This window comes from Hirundo rustica, chromosome 10 (assembly GCF_015227805.2).
Source record: "Hirundo rustica isolate bHirRus1 chromosome 10, bHirRus1.pri.v3, whole genome shotgun sequence".
Lineage (NCBI taxonomy): Eukaryota > Metazoa > Chordata > Aves > Passeriformes > Hirundinidae > Hirundo > Hirundo rustica.
In genome coordinates this window covers 3,834,156-3,853,471 of record NC_053459.1, presented here as the reverse complement: position 1 = coordinate 3,853,471, position 19,316 = coordinate 3,834,156, and the positions used below count along the sequence as shown (strand labels likewise).

The window sequence follows — 19,316 nt, the reverse complement described above, 5'->3', positions numbered from 1 at the left end:
CCGTGCGATGCCATATGCTGCTTTCAGTCCTCCCCGTCTTTACACAGTAAATAAACGAGCAACTGAAGGAAGCGGTTGTTTGCACAGGCTCTCCTTCCAGCAGCACGGGCTGCCGACTGCTCGTGGGCTAATTAATATCAGGAAAAACACAGACTCCACCTTTGCTTCGGGCTTTACCTCCTGAAACTGAGACCGCACAGAAGCGTGCGGGAAAAGCCGCCGCTGTCACCGCGGCGCTCCCGCGGGGCCGGGGCTCGGGCTGAGGGCAGTCCCGTCACTGCTGGGCGCCGTGCGCCGCCGGCTCGGAGCGGAAGCGGAAGCGGCGCGGGCGGCGGGAGCCGGGCGGGCGCGCGGCCGCTCGCAGGTGCGGTACCGCGGTTACCGGCCGGGCGCGGCGGGGCCCTGAGGGAGCGGCGGCGGGGCGGGCCCGGGGGGCGGCGGGCGGCCGGGGCGAGCCCCGCGGAGGGGAGCCTCGCCGCGGGGCCGACACCGGCGGGGTCCTTCGAGCGGCCTCCGCGCCCCGCGGGGGTCGGTCTGTCAGCGGCACCGGGGATCGGCGGAGGCTGTGCTCGGGTTTGATGCCCCGCACCATTAACGCCTTGACGGCTCGGGTTTAATGTGTGTTTTGAGCCCTGGGCGGCCCGGAGCTGCCGTGCGGCTGCTCAGCGCTTCAGTGACATGATTTCTAGTCATGGGCTAAGCAGGGGATCGCCATCGTTTAGTTTCAGCATCCGTAGCGCGGCAGCGTGAGCTCTTTAAAGGACGTGCTCGCTCAGGGCTCGCTGTTCGCAGCGATCTCTGCCGTGCCCCATGTCGGACCAGGTGCCTCAGCGCTGTGCCCGCAGCAGGGCTTGCCCTGGCCCCGGCAGCAGCTCGCTTTCCTTTGCCCTTCACCCGCTTGCCATCAGGCCGACCTCGCAGGGCATGGCAGAGGGCACTGACGAAGTGTGGGGTGATTTATTCCTTTCCCCAAGGCCGGATGCGTGCGTTTCCAGGAGTATTTTAAATGGAGTAATTGGAAGAAAAATAAAGAGGAAAAAAATATTTACAGCCGAGGTGTGAAAAATCTGCTTTGCGGTGTCATAATTCAGATTGGGTTTTGCTTTGTTACCTGGAACAGAGCCGGATCTCCTTGTGTCACTTACGTCTCTTCCCGTGTCTCTCGCCTCTTTTTCCGTGGTCTGTTTTTCTTTGAGATACCGGTCATTCCTTTCTTTTATGGTTGCTATTATTGAGGACTTGTAGATATTTCTAATGTGCAGGCTTTCAGTTGGCTGAACTGTCAGGTGACAAATCTGTCCTTTGGTTTCTTTCCTATTTTGTACAGGAAAAGGCTTTTGTTTCAGTCTTTCCCAGGGAGGGAAAGCAGGCACAAGAGAGCAGCATAGCAGCTTTAGTCGTGAGAGTGCTGTTCTTGGTATTCATTTACCTATTCCAAACTCCAGGGTATGATTTGCAGAGAATAAGAAGGACCCATCTCCGGGAGGAGCTGTGAACTGTGCTTTTTTGTTGCACTTGGCCGAAGCCAACGTTCCACTCCGCAAATATTGGCTGAGCTTCCCCCTCTGCACGCAGGGAGTGATGGCTCTGACCATTCTGTGATGCCATCTGTCTGCTTCCCAGGTGTGGCATGAAGCAAATGTGGTGTGCAGCTGACCAAGCTGCTCTTTGGAGATCACAGCAGGAATTTCTGGTTTTATCCCCAGAGAAAGAACAAGGTCTGAGCTATTGCTGGGAAACATTTAGCTGGAGGGGTGTAAACTTTTAAAGAGGAGAGGATTTGGTTTGTTTGTTTATGTATACGTACAGGTAGCTTAGAGCTACGTAAGTCTTCTTTATATTGAGATTGTAATAAAAAAGAGGCAGAAATTAGATCCTGACAGGTTGTGATATATATAGAATTGCAGCAGGATGTTCTTTCAGGTGCAGGGGGGGCATGGAAAATGAGTTATCCAGGAAAAAAAGATAAAGAAATGAAAGGGTACTTGAGTGCATATTGGGGGTGTAGTAAATATAAATGTGCTGCAATCAGAGAGAGGCAAAAAAAGCGTGAACCTTTGGAGGCTGCAATGGAAAGCCAACAGAAGAGTTCAGTTCTTCCACAGGCTTAAGAGTTGTGGGCAAGGAAATTCCACTCAGCTTTGTTTTGGTGTGTAGGCCAGAGCATACAAAGGCTTGAAAATGAAGGACAATAAAGAAATGGAATAATTTTTTTTTTTTGGGCTCATTTCTCACAGTAGGTTGTATCATTTGAGTCTGTTTGCATTATTTCATTCATTTTTCAGCTTTTGAATTTGGTGGTGCTTAGTACAGCCAGGAAATACTTGTTACTTCATTCCCCCAAAAACCTAAAGGCCCGACTGGGGAACCTCATCCTTGCCTGGCTCATCTGACTCTGGTTAGTCCACAGCTGCTGGGTCTGTGCTAACACAAGATGTGATTTTGCCTCCCATAAAATGAACAGCAGCTTGTTTTCCCACCCAATCTGACATGTGTGCAGTTTGCAATATCTCTTAAAGCAGCAAGTATTGTGGTGTTGGTGTCCCAGAACAGAAGCAAGCTTATTTGAAAACATAAATACAGAGGAAGCTGGAATTGATTTAGATTTAATTGCATCTCAGAAGTAAGTTTGTAAATCCCTTGCCTCTCTTCAAGTTTCTGATTTTGTGAGCCTGGGTGAGAGGATGATCATCTCATTAACGTATTGCATTAAATGCAATCTTAAAATCTTAACATGTGTCTCAATATATTTGAGATCCTGTACCTGTAAGAAGAGACAATGCAAGACTAATTATTTTCTTTTGTCATTTTCAGTTTTCTATAAAATGGGACTACTTATTGCAGTTCTTGGAATCTGGTTCAGCTCTTCACTTGTAAAAGCAGATTCTAAGGCTGTGACAACATCTCTAACTACAAAGTGGTCTTCAACTCCTTTACTCCTTGAAACAAGGCAAGTGCATTGTGACTTTTTTCATTGTCAAATCAGAATATGCTTAGAGGATAAAGCAAAGTGTTCTCTTTGTTGTGTGGCACTTTGATTTCTGGTCACTACCAACAGTAATAACATGGGAACATGATCACTGCTGTGCATGTGGAGCTCTGAGGAGTATTTTAGAGGAGACAGTAGCAGGTTTTTTGTGTGATAAATTCTTCCATTTTGCATTAGAACAAACATTAATAACAATAAACAATTACATACTTGGTATTTTTTGCCTTATGAAGTTTTACTCAAAGCATTAGACATTAGTTTAGCATGGTCTTGTAAGATTTTGTAGCTGGATGTATTGTACTTCAGTGTTGTGGTTTTGATACGCTTCTGCTGCTTGTGTATATTTAGCTCGGTGAAGCTGGAGTTTAACTTTGTTCATCTGAGTTTTGCATTGATTAAAGTCAATTGCTCCGTTAAGAATTGTGCAAGTCACCCTGGGAACATTTCTTCTATGGTATTAAAGACTTTTTTAAAAAAAGATGTTATGTAAAAAGAAAGTGAAATGCTCTTTTCAGTGCCAGTCTGCTTAGGACTTTTGAAATCCCCCATTGTTTAATTTTGTCTGATTTTACTTTGGAGACGTCTGTAGGACTTTTAGAATTTTAAGTTTGTGTGTGCTTAGTTTTGTATCACTTAAGGGTATTGCCAAATGTGGAATTTTGTCTGTTTTACTGCAAATTGTTTCACATGAAAGTAGTTGAGCATTGCTGGGTTTCATTCACATGAGCATGGCTTTCATTCAGAGGACAGGTGTGTCCTAGGTGAAATGACTTTTCTGTAACCTTCTCTGGAGAAGCTGAGGACTGAGAATTTCTTAAGCAGTAAAATGCAAAGCTCAGGTGTTAATGCCAGGATTTAGGTACCCTGACACTGCTGGGGAAAAGCTCAGCCTAAGAGAGTGCGGAGCAGTAAGCAAACAATCAAAATAACGTGCCAAAAACCTGATCCATTGTTCACCTGGGATGAACTGCAGCATGATGCAGCACTGCAGTGTAAAATCACTGCTGCTGCTGCCTGCACTTAGCCCAGCAGTGCCATTTGTTACCCAGGTGTTCGAGCAGCGCTGACCCTTGGTTTGGAACACACGAGTTACTGTGGCAGTGAGCGGGCTCCAGATCTTCTCTTGTAGCATCCCTTAGCAGGGCAACTATGTTACTTGTGTGGACGTGGTACAGTATTTGTGGTTAGCAATGTTGAGAGGATGAATTTCATTATCTAACCTTGCATACCTACCCAATTATATGCTTCATATATGGGAATTAGAACATGATTTGCAGCTGTGACTTCTCCTTTAGCTTGTTTAAGAACAAGCAAGCAGAAGGCCCACCCAAGCTCATAATTACAGTTTGTTTCAGCAAAATAAACAAAACTGTGTGTTTCTCATAAAAGAAAGAGTGCCAAAATGCATTAGGGAGGAGAGCTGCCAGCATGGACACTGCTGCCTGTTAGTGGCATTTAAAGGATCAGCAGGTGCCTTACAAGCTGCTTTCATGTACTGTGTGCTTCTCCTGGTCTGCAGCTGTTATTTGTTTGGGTTTATTTGTTTTTAGCTTTCCTGCAGTGCTTTTCCTAGTTAACACAGTTTTCTCGGATAGGTGGTAGGTGCTAACTTTCTGTAAAGCGTTACCAGGTATTGGATTTGTAACTTCAGGGAAAAATTGTAGATCTAGCTCACTCTTCTCATCTTACTTAGTGAATTTTTATCGGAAGAAGGTCAAGAAAAATTCTGGAATTTTGTTGAAGCCAGTGAGAATATTAAGACAGCTGAGCATGATGGTAAGTTTTTATTGTCTTTTTCTTGATGCTGACTGATAATTGAAAAATATACCACAGTATTTTGTCTTCCATTGTGTTAGTCCTCATTTGACTTTTAAAATACTTATTTCAGTAGTATTTTTTGCTGTAATGTGCTCAAAGCTTTTGGATAGCCATTTGACAAAAGCTGTAGTGGATAAGTCTGAAACATTTTGCTTGCTAGATTCTTTTTCAACATGAAGTGTGAAATCTCTTAAATGCTTTTTCTCTGTGTTACTGTTTCTCAGCTGAAGTGAAATGGCAGCTCTTAACTGTTTCCCTCCTCCCCTGCCCATGTTTACATCCTCAAGAATGTATTCAAGTGTACTCTTGTGGGTCTCTGTTGAAATTCACCCTCATCCATCTGTGGAATTGGCTGTAATGAAATTGGAGGAGGAATGGGCACATGCATACTCAGAATTAATGTCATGGGCTTCTGTTGGTATAAATCACACTAAGATGAGAAGCCCCTCTTCAATTAGACTATGGGATAGAAAGATAACTGCTTGTACTTTGATTTTGCAGGTAGTGATTATGCTTCTTACCAGGAAATGCTGAAAGTGGCCTGCCAGACTCTGTCACCTTTGCAGCAGAATTTGTTGAAGTTTTCCCTGTCTTTGCGCTCCTACTCTGCAGCAGTTCAAGCTTTTCAACAGGTCAGTGCAGGAAATGCTCAGGTGATGTGCAGAGCACTTTACCAAGGCTCAGGAAGGAGGGAGCTGTGGAAGGAAACATTTGAGAGTATAAAAAACCTGGACTGATACCTGTAGCTCTGTACACCTGAGCTACAGAGTGGATGTATGTACAAATTTCATCAGGTGCTGAATTTTTGTCTGCAGTAGGCTAAAGATTTGGCATTTTGACATACCTGCAGATCTTTGTGCCTGCTGCACTAAGAATTGGTGCAAAGATTTTTGTGAGGACCATCTCTATGGCTCCATTGGTACTTGTGATGCTGCTGCTGTTCCTGTTGCTCAGCTGAACTTACTTGAGGATAGCAATCCATATATATGTGTGTATATAGTGATTAGAACTCATAAATAAAATTTCATTGTGTTCTCTCTTCTTTTTTAATCTTGAGGTATCATATAATTCATTGCAAATTGTCTCACATTAGGATGTGTTTATTTAAGTAATACTGTAAAACATTTTTCTTGTTCATCTGGAGTAATTTTGTGGTTTGATATTTAAAAAATACAGATGTTTGTGATGTCTAAGACAAAGAAAACCAAAACAAACCTCAACCACAACCCCTACAATTGCAAACTTTGCTTTCTGTGCCTGTAACTCACTTTACAGTTAATAGCAACAGACTGAAAAATAAGTTTAGGCTTAACTCTCCATCTTACAATTTCACTTTGCATTTAAATGATGTCATAAACATGGAAGAAGTACTAGTTTGGAATTTAGGAAATAATACTGTTTGCTACACTGCTACACTGTTATAATTTTCTCTTGTTCTAAGGGCAAACATTCAACCTACATTATTATAAATATTTTATACAGATAGCAGCAGATGAATCTCCACCAGAGGGCTGTACCCTGTTTTTTGTTGTGCATGGGGAGAAAACATGTGAATTTGACTCTCTTGGAAACCTTTTACAGGCAGCTTCAGACAGGTATTTGCTTAATTTCCTGTTACTGGATTAGCTGTTAACATTTATCCTTAGACTCACTTTTGTAATAAACTTGGTTTTTCTATGTTCTTCAGTATTGATTTCTCCTGTCCATTGTTGGCACAGGAGTGGCAGTCTCTTACTTGGTGTTAATTCAGATTGAAATGATTATTTTCTTATCACTTGCTCTTTGATAGTCCTGCTAGGGAGAGGAATGTGCGCAGGAAAATTTGGAAACAAATGCTGGAAATAGCTGGAAACTATAGAAGGAGAGTAGGAATTCTCAGGAGTGTGTAAAACCTTCCCCTGCGGGGAAAATAGAATGAGCTGGGCTGCATATTCAAATGAGAGTTAATGTAACAAATTGTTTTTATGAATGTTTTTGTTTTATGAATGGCTGAAGGCATGCACAGTGTTTTTTCTCTGTGTAGTTTTCTCAGCATTGACAAAGAAAACCTTTACCATGTAACATATTTAAAATTCAGATTTCTCTACAAGAACAGAACTTGGTTGTAACTGCTAATAAGAAAAACAAAGGTATAAAATGTAACACTTACTAAAAAAAACCCCAACCAAAACCAACCCAAATCCTTACATTTCAGTTTGTTTTCATAATAGGAAAACATTTTTGTTTTCAGGGTGATTTTTGTAATCTTGGTAATTTGGTTCTTAGAAGCATAAAGAGTTTTTTGTCAATGTGCAGGCATATGGTATCTGTAGCTCACGTGTTATTCTTCTGACTTACTGTGAATATTTTAAGTATTTCATTGCACTTTAGACAAAATGTAAACAAAGTGAAAAAAGACATCCCATTCACTTTTTTGCTTGTATACTAAGCCAAGGTTCAAATGAATTTGTGCCCTTGGCACATCTGTTCCATCAGCCTTTTTAATTTTTCCTACAGAATTTATGAATCACCATGGGGAGAGAAATTTAATTGGAAATTTAAGAGAAGTTGTTCATTTTTAAAATTAGGATCATATTAGATTCAAAGTAGCTCTTAGTCACTCGTTTCCCTTTCATATGTTCATTTTTCACAAAGCTTTTATCAACGTGCACCAGGTGCTGCCAGCCTTGATATAATATGTGAGAATAGCTTGACATATGTATTCAGTGAAACATGATTAAACAGGATAAAAAATGTGCATTTTGCATCGGGTGAGGAAATGCTGTGACTCACACTGTGGCATTCTTCACTGTTTCCTCTTAGGCCAAAGCCTTTTCTGTTCAAGGGGGACCACAAATACCCGGCATCAAACCCTGAGAGTCCTGTGGTCATCCTTTATGCAGAGATTGGCTCAGAGGAGTTCTACAGACACCACAGGAGGCTTGTTTCAAAGGCTGAGGCAGGAGAAATCACCTATGTGCTCAGACACTACATTGCTGTAAGTATATTTGTGCATTGTAACAGAGGATTTGAAATAGAGTCACTGGCCTTGGTTTTCAAAAGGAAAACTGACCCAGGTTTGTTCCCTTTCAATTGATGTTCACCTGCTGTCCTTGTTCATTTACTTGGAATATTCAGTGTTTTACTTTTTTTTTTTTTAATGCTTGTAGCTGAGTTACACAGAATATTTAAAATCTCTTGATTGTTTAATTTCACAAATCCAGACTTAAATTCCAGATTAATTAGAGACTTCAGTGTGAAAAAAAGTGTTTCTCTACCCATATTAAAGCATAGGAAATAGTCAGATCTTTCACAGGCCACTTAGCTACTTCAGTTACTTGATATAAAAAGCAAGGATTAACATTAAGGTACCATTTTCATAAGAAAGACGTTGTTTCTGTAGTAATTTTTTTTTACAGAACCACTTACCATTTCTTGTGCGGTTCATCCTGGTTTCCATCTTCCTCCACTAAATCATGCATAGCCAATGGTTTAGTATTTAAAACTGCATTTCAGAAGGTATGGAGGTATGAAGAACTGGAGTTCTTGGATTTGTTACCTGAATCTTACTAAATGTTGCCAAAACCTGCAGTGTAGCAGTCAGGCTTGAATGTGAAAAAAAAAGGCATCAGCTGGTTCATTTCTATTATTACTTGTACTTTTCATAAAATAAAGTCATACATTGCATACACCACTTTCCTTTTATGAAAGGAGCTTGTTTATCAGTGTTGGGAGGAGTATTTGCATTCAAAATTCAGTGTATTGCACTTTAGATCCTGATGCTGTTATGTGACTCCTATAGACTGCAAAATACTTTTAGAAAGTGATCATGTTTCTCTCATTAAAGGCAGAACTAATTTTGCACGATGTCTTTTGTCATTATTTTATTTCTTGTCATTCTCGGTGGTGAATGTTTCATTTTTGAACTTCACATCTGAAGTTCCTTTCCACCCTCTGATTTGATGATGGGAGTCTTATCTCCCTCTGCTTTGCTCACACACTGAATCCTGAAAACATTGATTTGTGTTCCTCTTTACTCTGTGGATTGTGATGGTTTTTTTGGTTCATAGAGATAATTCTTGCTTGCTGAACTTCAAGGAGTGTGTTGAAAAATGGTAGGAAATAAAATTACTGGAGAATGTTACTGCAGAGTCACTCACAGTGTTTGTTTCTTGATACTTGTTATGTCTGAAATACCAGATTGAGATTTCTTAGCTTTGGGAAGTGGTAGTTTTTATGTTTTGGATCAAAGAAAGATGGCAATATCACAGTGTTGGCTTTTCCTTACAGAATCCCAGCAAGGAAAAGGTCTACCTCTCTGGTTATGGTGTAGAGCTGGCTATTAAAAGTACAGAATATAAGGCCAAGGATGATACCCAGGTGAAAGGTGAATTATTACTTTAAATATTTTAATGTAAACTTTTTAATTTTGCCGAGGTAACTTTATACTCGTTTTGTTATCAATATCTGAATTGCAGATATTTTTCTTTCCTTGGCTCTGGAATCCCTTTTTGGGGTTCCTTATGAAGCAGATCTTTGCCATGGCACTTCCACATTTGTGAAATCCTGAAGTCATGGCCCTGCACTAGATCTTAGTAATGGCACTACTAATACAACTCATTTTTTACCAGCTACTCTGCAGGTGTAAAGCAAATTTCTCTACTTTAATTTGCCTTAACTTATCCACCCTCAGAGCAGAATGTGTTCCCTGTTCCTGTTATTTTAGTTTTGGGTTTTTTTGGGGTGAAGACAGAATTATGCGCTTTTTTTTTTTACTTTTGCTGCTTTTGTAGAACACTGGTCTCTGCTCTACAAACTCTCATGCATCTGCCAAAATTAGTTTGATAGTGTAATCCGTGTGTGTACTTTTTCTTTACGTGCACACACAAACAAACCCCAGATTCTCCCGTGTTTCTGTTTGTGAATAGCTTGGTGCTAGTGGTGTTCTCTGTGTGTTTATAGGCACAGATGTGAATGCCACAGTCATAGATGAAGATGACCCTATTGATGAAGTGCAAGGATTCCTATTTGGAAAACTAAGGTAAAACACAGGTGGACTTTGTCATATCAAAAAGCTTTTTGCAGAAATGCCCAACTTTTGCTTTGTTACTATTTTTTACGTGTCTGAGTTTCCTGTGTATGTTAGCAGCATAATTTTTTAATGTGTATGTTTCTTTAAATTAGCAGCAGACTTTCTTATGAGAAACCCACAGAAGTTGTTTGACCCTTGTGTCCTTTTAGGCAGCTGTATCCTGACTTGTCAGAAGAGCTGAAAGAGCTCAGAAAACACCTCGTGGAGAGTACCAATGAAATGGCACCTTTGAAAGTATGGCAGCTACAAGGTAATCTGGATAGAGGCTTTCAGTTATGGTCTACAAAAACTCAGTGTAAATATGTGTTCTGGTGTTCTGCACTATCGAGGTTGTTAGTGTGTACAGCTGACAGTTTGCCTGTAAATTCCTGCATTCAGTCTCACTTGGAAAATACTTGGTTTTTTAAAGTGCCCCTTTTTTTGTAGAGTCCTGTTGAAGTAGCTTTTAGGATTGTTTCACAGGACTTCTGACGTGAAGATTGTTTTCTGTATTGTAAGCTGCTTGCTCTTAAACTGGCTGCTTGTATGGTCTGCTGAATGCAGAAATGAAAGGAATGTAAAGTTTCTTTCCATGATCACACTTCTGATGTGAAATCTTGAGATTTCTCAAGACCAGAAGAAAGCTGTATTTCAGAGTCAATTGCATGCTGCTCTGGCCTCATTCCCTGGAAAACATCTATAAAAACCCGTGAAAAGGCTTTTCATCTTCTCAAAAAGAGTAATTCAAAAGGCTGAAGGTATGTTGTAGCCACAGGGAATCTGCCTATATCCAGTGGAAGGGCAGAACCTCCCACCTCAGCCAAAGAAAAAAAAAGTCTGGATTCAGCGAAGCAACCTGTAGGCAGCAGACACTACTTCAGCTGGAGAGGGTTACTTACTTCAAGGCAACACACAGAAGTTGAATACAAAGATGAGATTAAAAGAAATATCTATAGGTGCAGATAGAAAGTGAATTTCCTTAGGTAACATGCAAAAATGTTGAAAGATAAAGTTAAGATGTCTCTGCATTGCCTTGTTTTCAGTTTTGAGTTCTTGACCTCTGTTTTTTCACTTGCAAGATTTGAGTTTTCAAACTGCTGCTCGCATTTTGACTGCTCCCCCTGTGGATGCTCTGATGGTCATGAAAGATCTTAGTCAGAACTTTCCTACAAAGGCCAGGTAACTTCCATTTTGACTCCTAGAAAGTTTTACTACTTTCCTTTCCCTGAGCAGACCTGAGACAAGCAGCATTGGTTGGGTTAATTCTGACTTTCATTTAGCTGGAAGCAAGCACTGGGGAATGTTTATGCTGGGAAGTTCTTCAGCCTATGGTTACAAAGAGGATTTATGGTGTTTTTCTTGGCTGGCAGCTGATGTGGCCTGGTAGAAAATTTGCCAGGATTGTCCATGCTATTCGATTGTGAAATGCATCTAAACCTATTGCATGAAGTCCTCAAGAATTTATTGGCTGGGTTTTCTGTTTAATGGTCTTAACATTTATCTGTTCACAGGGTCCCACTCTTCTTCTGGGATCCACTTTGCCAAACAACCCAGCCAGTGTCATGTCAGAGGCTGATGTGCAATTCCACTGGTTTTTGCACTTTGTCAGTGACTGTCTTTAACATATTCAAATCAGTTTCAAAAAACTCAGTAATGATCTGGCATGGCCAGCCAGTCTAGAGATATATTTATTTTGATAAATTCCATTGCCTGGATCGTGAAGATATTATAGAACCTCCTCCTTTTTCAGTAGGTGGGAGATACACCTGAGATGAGAGTAAAAAGAAACTGATTTCTGGTAATATTTCCCATGACCTGATGTTAAGGTGTTATTTAGAGTTTCTGAAGGCAGGCATTGCATCTCACAGTGTTTTCAGGCTGATACAGTCACTAGATCCAAAGTAAGGAAAGGAATGGGAACCCACCATGAGGACTGAAATCCCCTATGTTCTGTTGTCAAGCTCCATCTTTACATTTTTGGCTGCTGCACACTTTTATTATGGTTGATGTGAAATTAAACCCTAAGAGTTGGCATCTGGTTAACATTTTTGTGCTGCTGGGATATACAGTGCAAGAAAAGTGCTGCATCTTGCTATTTAATGGTGTCACCAAGTGCAACTGCTTCTTGCTGCATCTCTTTAACTAGAAGGTTAATTATCTTAATATGTAAGGTACAGAAGTTGGGATAAGTAGATAGCTGTCCAGTAGATAAACAGGAAGAGGATTCATAGCATGATGTTTTTATTTTTGTAGAGCCATAACAAAAACAGTTGTTTCTTCGGAACTCCGAGCAGAAATTGAAGAGAACCAAAAGGTAAAGTGTCCAAAAAGTAACACAGTGACTTTGCACTTCTGCGTACGTGTTGCTCAAGATAATGACCCAGTATTTTCACACACAACTTTGTAGTATGCATCTGGGAAGTGATGAAGTTGCGGATTTTCAAGCATGGATGAGGAACGTAATTAAGCTTCTTTGCTCAAATATGAAAATACTGCTCTTGTTAGAAATTTGTTTCTTGAAAGGCAGCTGTATTAAGCATCTTCATTCAGTTTTAACAATGCAGAAGAGAATTAGTTCTCATTATCCAATTTGAGATGATGTTTAGATATCTGTATACATCAGTGATCACTAGGAAGTCACAGAATAAATTCAAAACCTGCCGTGACCTTAGAATGATTCATACTATGTGGAGGAAATGGTTCCAATGTTGGTGCTTTGAGAATAAAACTAGTGAAGGGACAAAATTTACCAGCTAAATTTAGATGTGTTTTGAAACAGAATCATAAACCCCTCCCAGGTGATGAGGGGCCTCTGGAGGTCACTGAGTAGGCTCTGTATTTGCAGAAGTGTTTCAGACAGCTCAGCTGTGTACTTGGCATTAGCAGAGTGCTGGAAAAACCAACAGCCACCTGGGAATTTTGTACAGGCTTTTGTACAGAACTTTGTGCAACTAAAACATGCCAGGTAGTGTGGTCTGGATAGAGTGCAAAACAAGGGTTTGAGATAGTAATGAAAAAAAGGCAAACAGCAGCGTTTGCTGTATGAGCTACATTGCCCTATTCACACATTTCGGTCTTAATTGGTATTGCTTGAAAAGAGACAGTGTATGTTAAGTACTCACATGTTGTTTAGAAATCTAATCAATGATATTTGGTGAGTCTAGTAGTAAATGCAAAGCTACTTACAAGTCCCCTGAGGTTCCTGTTCTGAGAGAGAAATGCCTTTTTCAGTAGTGATGAAATCAGAGGAGAAGGGCCGGGGTTTGACACTCTTGTCCCATGGGGTTCTGGAAGGGACAAAGCATAGGATGTAAGTCCAAGCTAAAGCTCCCTGCTGGCCTTTCTGCTGTGTGTTGGGGGAGACTCTGGCCCACAAACAAACCCATGATTTTGTGGATTCATTTTTATTCAGAGGATACCTGGGCTACTACATCCAGACCAGGCTAATGTCTAACCCTGCCCTTCGGAGCTGTTCTTTGCACTACTCACTTTGTGTGGGTATTATTTGACAGTTAAGTTCACTGCTACTGTTATGTTAGAGTTTACTGTGTAATTATCCACAGAAAGATACAGTTTAACGCTCAGCTTTTCTTTGGGAAACTTATTTATTTAATAAACAATGTAATTTTTTTCTGATCAGAAGCTCCTTTCCTGTTCTTGGTACTTCACGTGTTACTTTTGTTATTCCTCTGTTTGCCTTGCTCACAGTCTTCATCTTGGTAGTGTTGTAAAATATCCAAATACAATGTTTCTCTTTCAGTGCCCATCATGCCTCTAAATAGAAATTTGTAACTGGTACTGCAAAACTAGACCTGTTGGAAAAAAACAACATTAAACTCTTTAATAATATCTTCTGTGCAGAGCACTCTCTAATGGCTTCCTACTTCTTTTCAGTATTTCAAGGGGACGTTAGGATTGCAACCAGGAGATTCTGCCCTATTCATCAATGGCCTACTTATTGATTTAGACACTCAGGATATATTTAGGTAGGAATGTTTTATTTGTCATCATAATTGCATTCTGTTTAGAAACTTGACTCTTGCTTGTGCATTAATGATAAAGTTATGTAGACAGTTTTGAACCTTCTTCATAATCTAGACTTGTTTAATTGGTAAGTACTGTAAAAAGCAAATCATTGTTCCTTGTCTTATTCAAAGTGCATTTCCAACAAAAAATCTAATGTGAAAAGTGGAATACCCTTGAAGATTGGAGTGGGAAGTCACCTTTGTGCTGTTCTTTTGACGTGTGCTGTGGGTAGCAAGATTTTGGTTTCTCAGACTGTCAGCATACAGATTTATTCTGAAGACAGCAGACTGATTCTCAAACCACTTAAATCACTGTAATTTTTTCATCTGGAAATTACCCTATATCTTTGTCAAGATGTGTTTCAATAATATGTGTGTATATATAATGAGTTAGTTATACTGATTTAACGTTGTTTTTCCTAGTTATACAATATTAATTGAATAGATGAAAGTCATCTCAAGTTTCTTAGGATGGTAAGAAATAGGTGATAAATAAGAACTAATGCCTGGACATGGCAGACTTGTTAATACCTTTCATCTGTTAACCCTTAGGGTAAGAGGAAGTTGTTTACCCTGGGGTTGAGGTTCAGCCCCAATTTGCTTTTCCTTGCAGCCTGATTGATGTGCTCCGCAATGAAGCCCGTGTCATGGAAGGCCTGCACAGCTTGGGAATTGAGGGGATTTCCTTACACAACATCCTGAAGTTGAACATCCAGCCATCAGATTCTGACTATGCTGTGGACATCAGAAGCCCTGCCATTTCTGTGAGTATGGGTTTTGATAGAAATACTTGATTTGTTCTTGGGCAATGCATTCTCAAGAGCTTTGGTCCTTGTCTCACAATCAGCTCTGAAACTGCAGTGAAAGGATAATAAAGTTATAATTAGCACTTTTAAAAAAGCTTAATTTCTTACTTTTACAGTTCTCAATATAGTGTCTGATTTGAAAATACTTCAGTCTCAGACCAGAGCAGGAGGACTGTCAACCATTTAAAATGCCTTTACTTTTTCTTAGTGGATCAACAATCTCGAAGTTGACAGTCGGTACAATTCCTGGCCTTCCAGTGTGCAAGAACTGCTGCGTCCCACGTTTCCTGGTGTGATCAGGCAAATTAGAAAAAACTTCCATAATTTTGTAAGTTATCATCTGACTGGATGAAATGTGCATTTTGTTTTGTCAAGAGCAGGAGCACCAGCTTTTGCAGCTTACCTCACATATGCACTGGATTCCCTGTCAATTCAATAGCTTGAGAGAGAGGATGCTTTTCTGAAAGGTTTTGTTCTCATTGTCTTAGTAAGTTATGGCTGAGATTCAGAGATTGCTGAACATGATTCTGTGGCATCTGTTAAATGCCAGGAGTTGTTTTGTCAATGGGCAAAATTATCATCTGATAAATAACAATTGGTATGTTGCAACTTTGTGATAATACCTGAGGTTGATTAATGAAATCTGTCAAAATTGTTAACTATTGTCTTCTTAGAAGAGTTAGGACCAACTTCAGTTGTTTCAGTTAGAAAGCATTTATGCACCAAGACCTGAACAAATGATCAACAGCTCTCAGCTTAGTCCTGGGTGTCCTTTTAGTTTGTGGGTAAATTACTTGGCTCTGAGGAAGAGTTTGCAAATTGTGCACTGTAACTCTTGTCATATGGCAAAGTGGCCCTATGCAAAAAAAGAACTCTGGTTAGGGGAAAATAGAGACTTGAACCGTCTGAAGCTGTGGGAGCTTTGATGTGTTACCTTCTCTGGAGTTCAATACTTTTAACACAGAAATTTTTAAATTCTAAGACAACAGTTTCATGAATGAGGGACCCTGCGTGCAGTCTGAATGGCTCAGTTCTGTCTGGGTTGAGAATCTCTTGGCAGCATTGGCTTCTCAGGACATGAAAACTTTTCACTTGCTGTTTGTAAACAGGTGCTGATAGTAGATCCTGTTCATGAGACCACAGCAGAATTACTGAACGTGGCAGAAATGTTCTTCAGCAACCACATCCCTCTGAGGTAATCACTGTGTTTTAATGTTTGGGGATTTTTTACATCCGTTTTATTCATGTGTCTTTTGCAGTTGTAAAATTCTCATTGCTAGGACACTGCAGAAATGTTACATATCTTGTATTCGAGGTACGTGTATATTATTTTTGAATGTAACTGTCTCCACTAGCAAAACAGGGTTCAGTTTTTTAAAGATCCAAAAGAAATTTAAAGTTTTGGATGGGAGAGAAGTGAAAAGCAAGATTCTGATGGACTTGTTACAGATATGTCCTAAGTTTGATTCCTGGATGTTCTGCTCAACATCTTCCCAGGCTATTGTAGAAAAACCCCTGTGTTTAAGATGCTGATCACAGCCAGCAGTTGTATGAAGAGTTGATTCTTTATAAAAATGATGACCTGGGGATTTGTGTGACTGCAGGATAGGACTGGCCTTTGTGGTTAATGATGAGGAGGATGTTGATGGACTTCAGGACCCTGGTGTTGCCCTCCTGAGGACATACAATTACGTGGCACAAGAAATGGACAGTAATTATGCTTTTCAGACCGTCATGTCTGTAAGTATTCATTTAAAATAGAAGTGAATGTTTGGATATTTTCAATGAGATTATGTCGATGGGCTAATATGTAGATAATGGAAGGAATTGTTCTTTGGCTTGGTTAGTATGCAGAGTACCTCCAAATTCTGGTACCACAGAATATATGTGTCCTTGTAATGTGCTTCTGACCCAACTTTAGCAAGTGAGACAAGGTTTCATTGTGACACTTAACACTTTGGCATGTTTTTCTGATCCTGTCCCTTTGCTCATTCTCTCTCTGGGTTCTGAACTGCTCCATCCCTTCAATGTTATAGCTTGGTTTGAACAGTTCCAGCTGTGCACCTTTGCCACATTAAAGGACAATACAGGTGCTGGTAAATAAATTTCACCTGTGGTTTGATGCTTTTACGAATTGGCAAGCTGGGCCATCCTGTGACATTAAATTGCTGCTTATTTAAAGGCAGTTACTTTCTTTCTTTTTATTTTGAGTGTGTATTTGTAGCTTGAAGTAAAATCTTGTGCCTTCAAGAGGGAATGAGTTTTCTGCTTTACTTGTGAGGTTATGCTGCTCATAAGCATATCCCAAGTTCTGAAGGGAAGGTAGCTCCTTGGATATGCTTTATTTGAGGCTTTTTTCCCCCAGGGAACTGTTTTCCCTCCTCAAATACCTTTTCTAATTAAAGATGCAAGTTATTATTCAAAGTATTTACCTTATTCCAATCTCACTGGGATGACTATGAGGTAAAGCAAGACACTTACAATGGCTACAAGTGCTTAGGAACTGCTGCAGCTGATAAATATGAAAATAAGTTTTGCAGTCTGGCTGTTAATGCCTTATTATAACCAGTGTACTACAGGTGACAGGGCAGTTTACCTTTGATAAGGACAGAGGCTTTACAGTTGCAGCTGTAAACTTGTATTCCCCTTTCAGATATATAACAAAGTGAAAACAGGCGATCAGCTGAAAGTGGAACATGTTGTTAGTGTTCTTGAGAAACAGTATCCTTATGTGGAAGTCAGCAGCGTTCTGGGAATTGATTCTGCCTATGATCAAAACAGAAAGGTAAGAACTCATCAAACAGCTGGTTTTCCCCATTTCTTTGGCTGCAACAGTTTTGAAAATGTAATTACATACAATTTCTTCATCCAGTCCTCTTACCGACCAGGTAACTAATTTGTTACCACATTGGGGGACTTCCAGTAATACTTTATTGCTTTATATAATATACATAATACATATAATGGAATATATAGTTTTAAAAAATCTGTATGTAAAGAACCAATTTAGCTTTCTTGTAACTCCTAAGGCATGCTTTCATTATGGGGTGCAGACTTCAGTAGAGTTTAAAAGTGTTTGCAAAAAAATCAAGGTGATGGAGTGGTTCATGGAAAAACCAGCAGGCTTAATGTTGGGAGGGATCAGTGTGGGGGTTCTGAATCAGTACTTGAATACTGTGTGAGATAAAACCATGATTATGAATTCCAAATGCCTTTTCTATAGCAAGGCATCCAACAAATTTCTGCAAGTAATTCTTGAAGTGATTTTTAGGTCTGATGCTTTTCTGTACGGAGAAAATTAGGAGGGCAAATCACTACTGAACCAGTTATATGTGAGGTGAAGAAGATTTTTTTTTGAAGTTTTATAGGGGTATGTTTCTTATTTTGTGTTGTTCTAAAACAAATGAAAATACTGTTGCCAGTATCTCTGTAACACACATGATGCTGCCTACATCTGTAAATGTCAGGAATACAGTCAGGGGGACAGAAAATAGGTTTGTATGCATATGGGGTGTCTTCCAGGCCCTTCCAGTGAAGGGAAAAACGTTTTAGGGAAAGGAAAATCCATAAAAGCAAGACAGACATTTTTGTATGAGTGGATAGTCCTCAACCAGAACCTCTAACCAGCAGAACCTAATTAACTTTTAACTTCTGCCAGGGTATCTGTCAATGCTGCATGCAATGGTGCATTTTTCAATGGTTACATGAAACAGGGAAATTTGTCTTGACAGAATAACTCCCTGCCTCACAAGTAACCTGTTTTCTTACAGGTTTAAGAAACACATCCTTAAAAAAAAAAAGAAAAAAAAAATCTCTACCCTGTCTTACATTGCGGCTGTCACTGCTTGCATTGCATTTCCTTCCACAAGCAAAGTCGTGTTTCCTGTTGTGCATCTTTTGCCGCTACCAGAAAGTGCTCATTTGCATTAATTTACAAAATGAACTCAACGGAGTATTTTGCACTTTTGTATTGTGAAGTAACTTTTTTTGCTTTGAAACTCTGAAAGTTTCTGTGTCTCACAGAAGTGGTAAGGATCTCATGGTGTGTTTAGACTTGTGGATGTTTTTTGCACAGCTTGTTAGGATCCTTTGTGGCAAAGGGCTGATTTGCTAAAGCTGCTTCTGTTCCTGTCTTTAGGCAGCAAGAGCTTACTATGAGCAAACGGGTGTAGGCCCTCTCCCTGTTGTCCTGTTCAATGGAATGCCTTTCCAAAGAGATCAGCTGGATCCTGATGACCTGGAAACCGTGACAATGCACAAAATCCTGGAAACCACAAGCATCTTCCAGCGAGCTGTGTACCTGGTGGGTGCTGAGCTCGTCTGTGGCTTGAGAGAAACTAGATCTGGAGAAGCTGATTCACAAATCCCTGGCTACATATTACACAAGATGATTTAGCTTTCATTATTGCTTTTTTTAAAATTAAAGTTATGTAAGACAATGATAGATGTGAAGTTACAGATAATGCTTCTTTCCTCTTTCCTTCAGGGTGAGCTATCTAATGACCAAGACGTGGTTGAGTATATCATGAACCAGCCCAATGTTGTTCCAAGAATTAACTCAAGAATCCTGAGGTCTGACAGAGAGTACCTAGATCTGACAGGAATGAGTAAGGGATACTTTTAATTGT

At 40.1% G+C, this 19,316-nt stretch overlaps 1 protein-coding gene across 4 annotated transcripts in view; it reads left to right on the top strand.

Moving 5' to 3' along the window:
- The first annotated feature begins 310 nt into the window (after positions 1-310).
- Positions 311-19,316, top strand: part of UGGT1 (UDP-glucose glycoprotein glucosyltransferase 1) — a 38,683-nt gene continuing 19,677 nt past the window's right edge. For 2 of the 4 annotated variants that reach the window (XM_040073794.2, XM_040073792.2), the window contains exons 1-19: positions 311-364; positions 2,815-2,950; positions 4,683-4,765; positions 5,309-5,439; positions 6,290-6,402; positions 7,610-7,784; positions 9,077-9,173; positions 9,749-9,827; positions 10,028-10,128; positions 10,937-11,036; positions 12,111-12,171; positions 13,752-13,843; positions 14,496-14,646; positions 14,897-15,016; positions 15,798-15,883; positions 16,293-16,428; positions 17,342-17,473; positions 18,827-18,991; positions 19,175-19,295. In XM_040073794.2, coding sequence (XP_039929728.1) covers positions 2,826-2,950; positions 4,683-4,765; positions 5,309-5,439; positions 6,290-6,402; positions 7,610-7,784; positions 9,077-9,173; positions 9,749-9,827; positions 10,028-10,128; positions 10,937-11,036; positions 12,111-12,171; positions 13,752-13,843; positions 14,496-14,646; positions 14,897-15,016; positions 15,798-15,883; positions 16,293-16,428; positions 17,342-17,473; positions 18,827-18,991; positions 19,175-19,295 — 2,068 coding nt within the window. In that variant the 5' untranslated portion in view covers positions 311-364; positions 2,815-2,825. Of the gene's footprint in view, positions 365-2,814; positions 2,951-4,123; positions 4,159-4,333; positions 4,460-4,682; positions 4,766-5,308; positions 5,440-6,289; positions 6,403-7,609; positions 7,785-9,076; positions 9,174-9,748; positions 9,828-10,027; positions 10,129-10,936; positions 11,037-12,110; positions 12,172-13,751; positions 13,844-14,495; positions 14,647-14,896; positions 15,017-15,797; positions 15,884-16,292; positions 16,429-17,341; positions 17,474-18,826; positions 18,992-19,174; positions 19,296-19,316 lie in introns of those variants that run through there. The other 2 variants (XM_040073795.2, XM_040073796.2) reach the window with 2 other exon arrangements.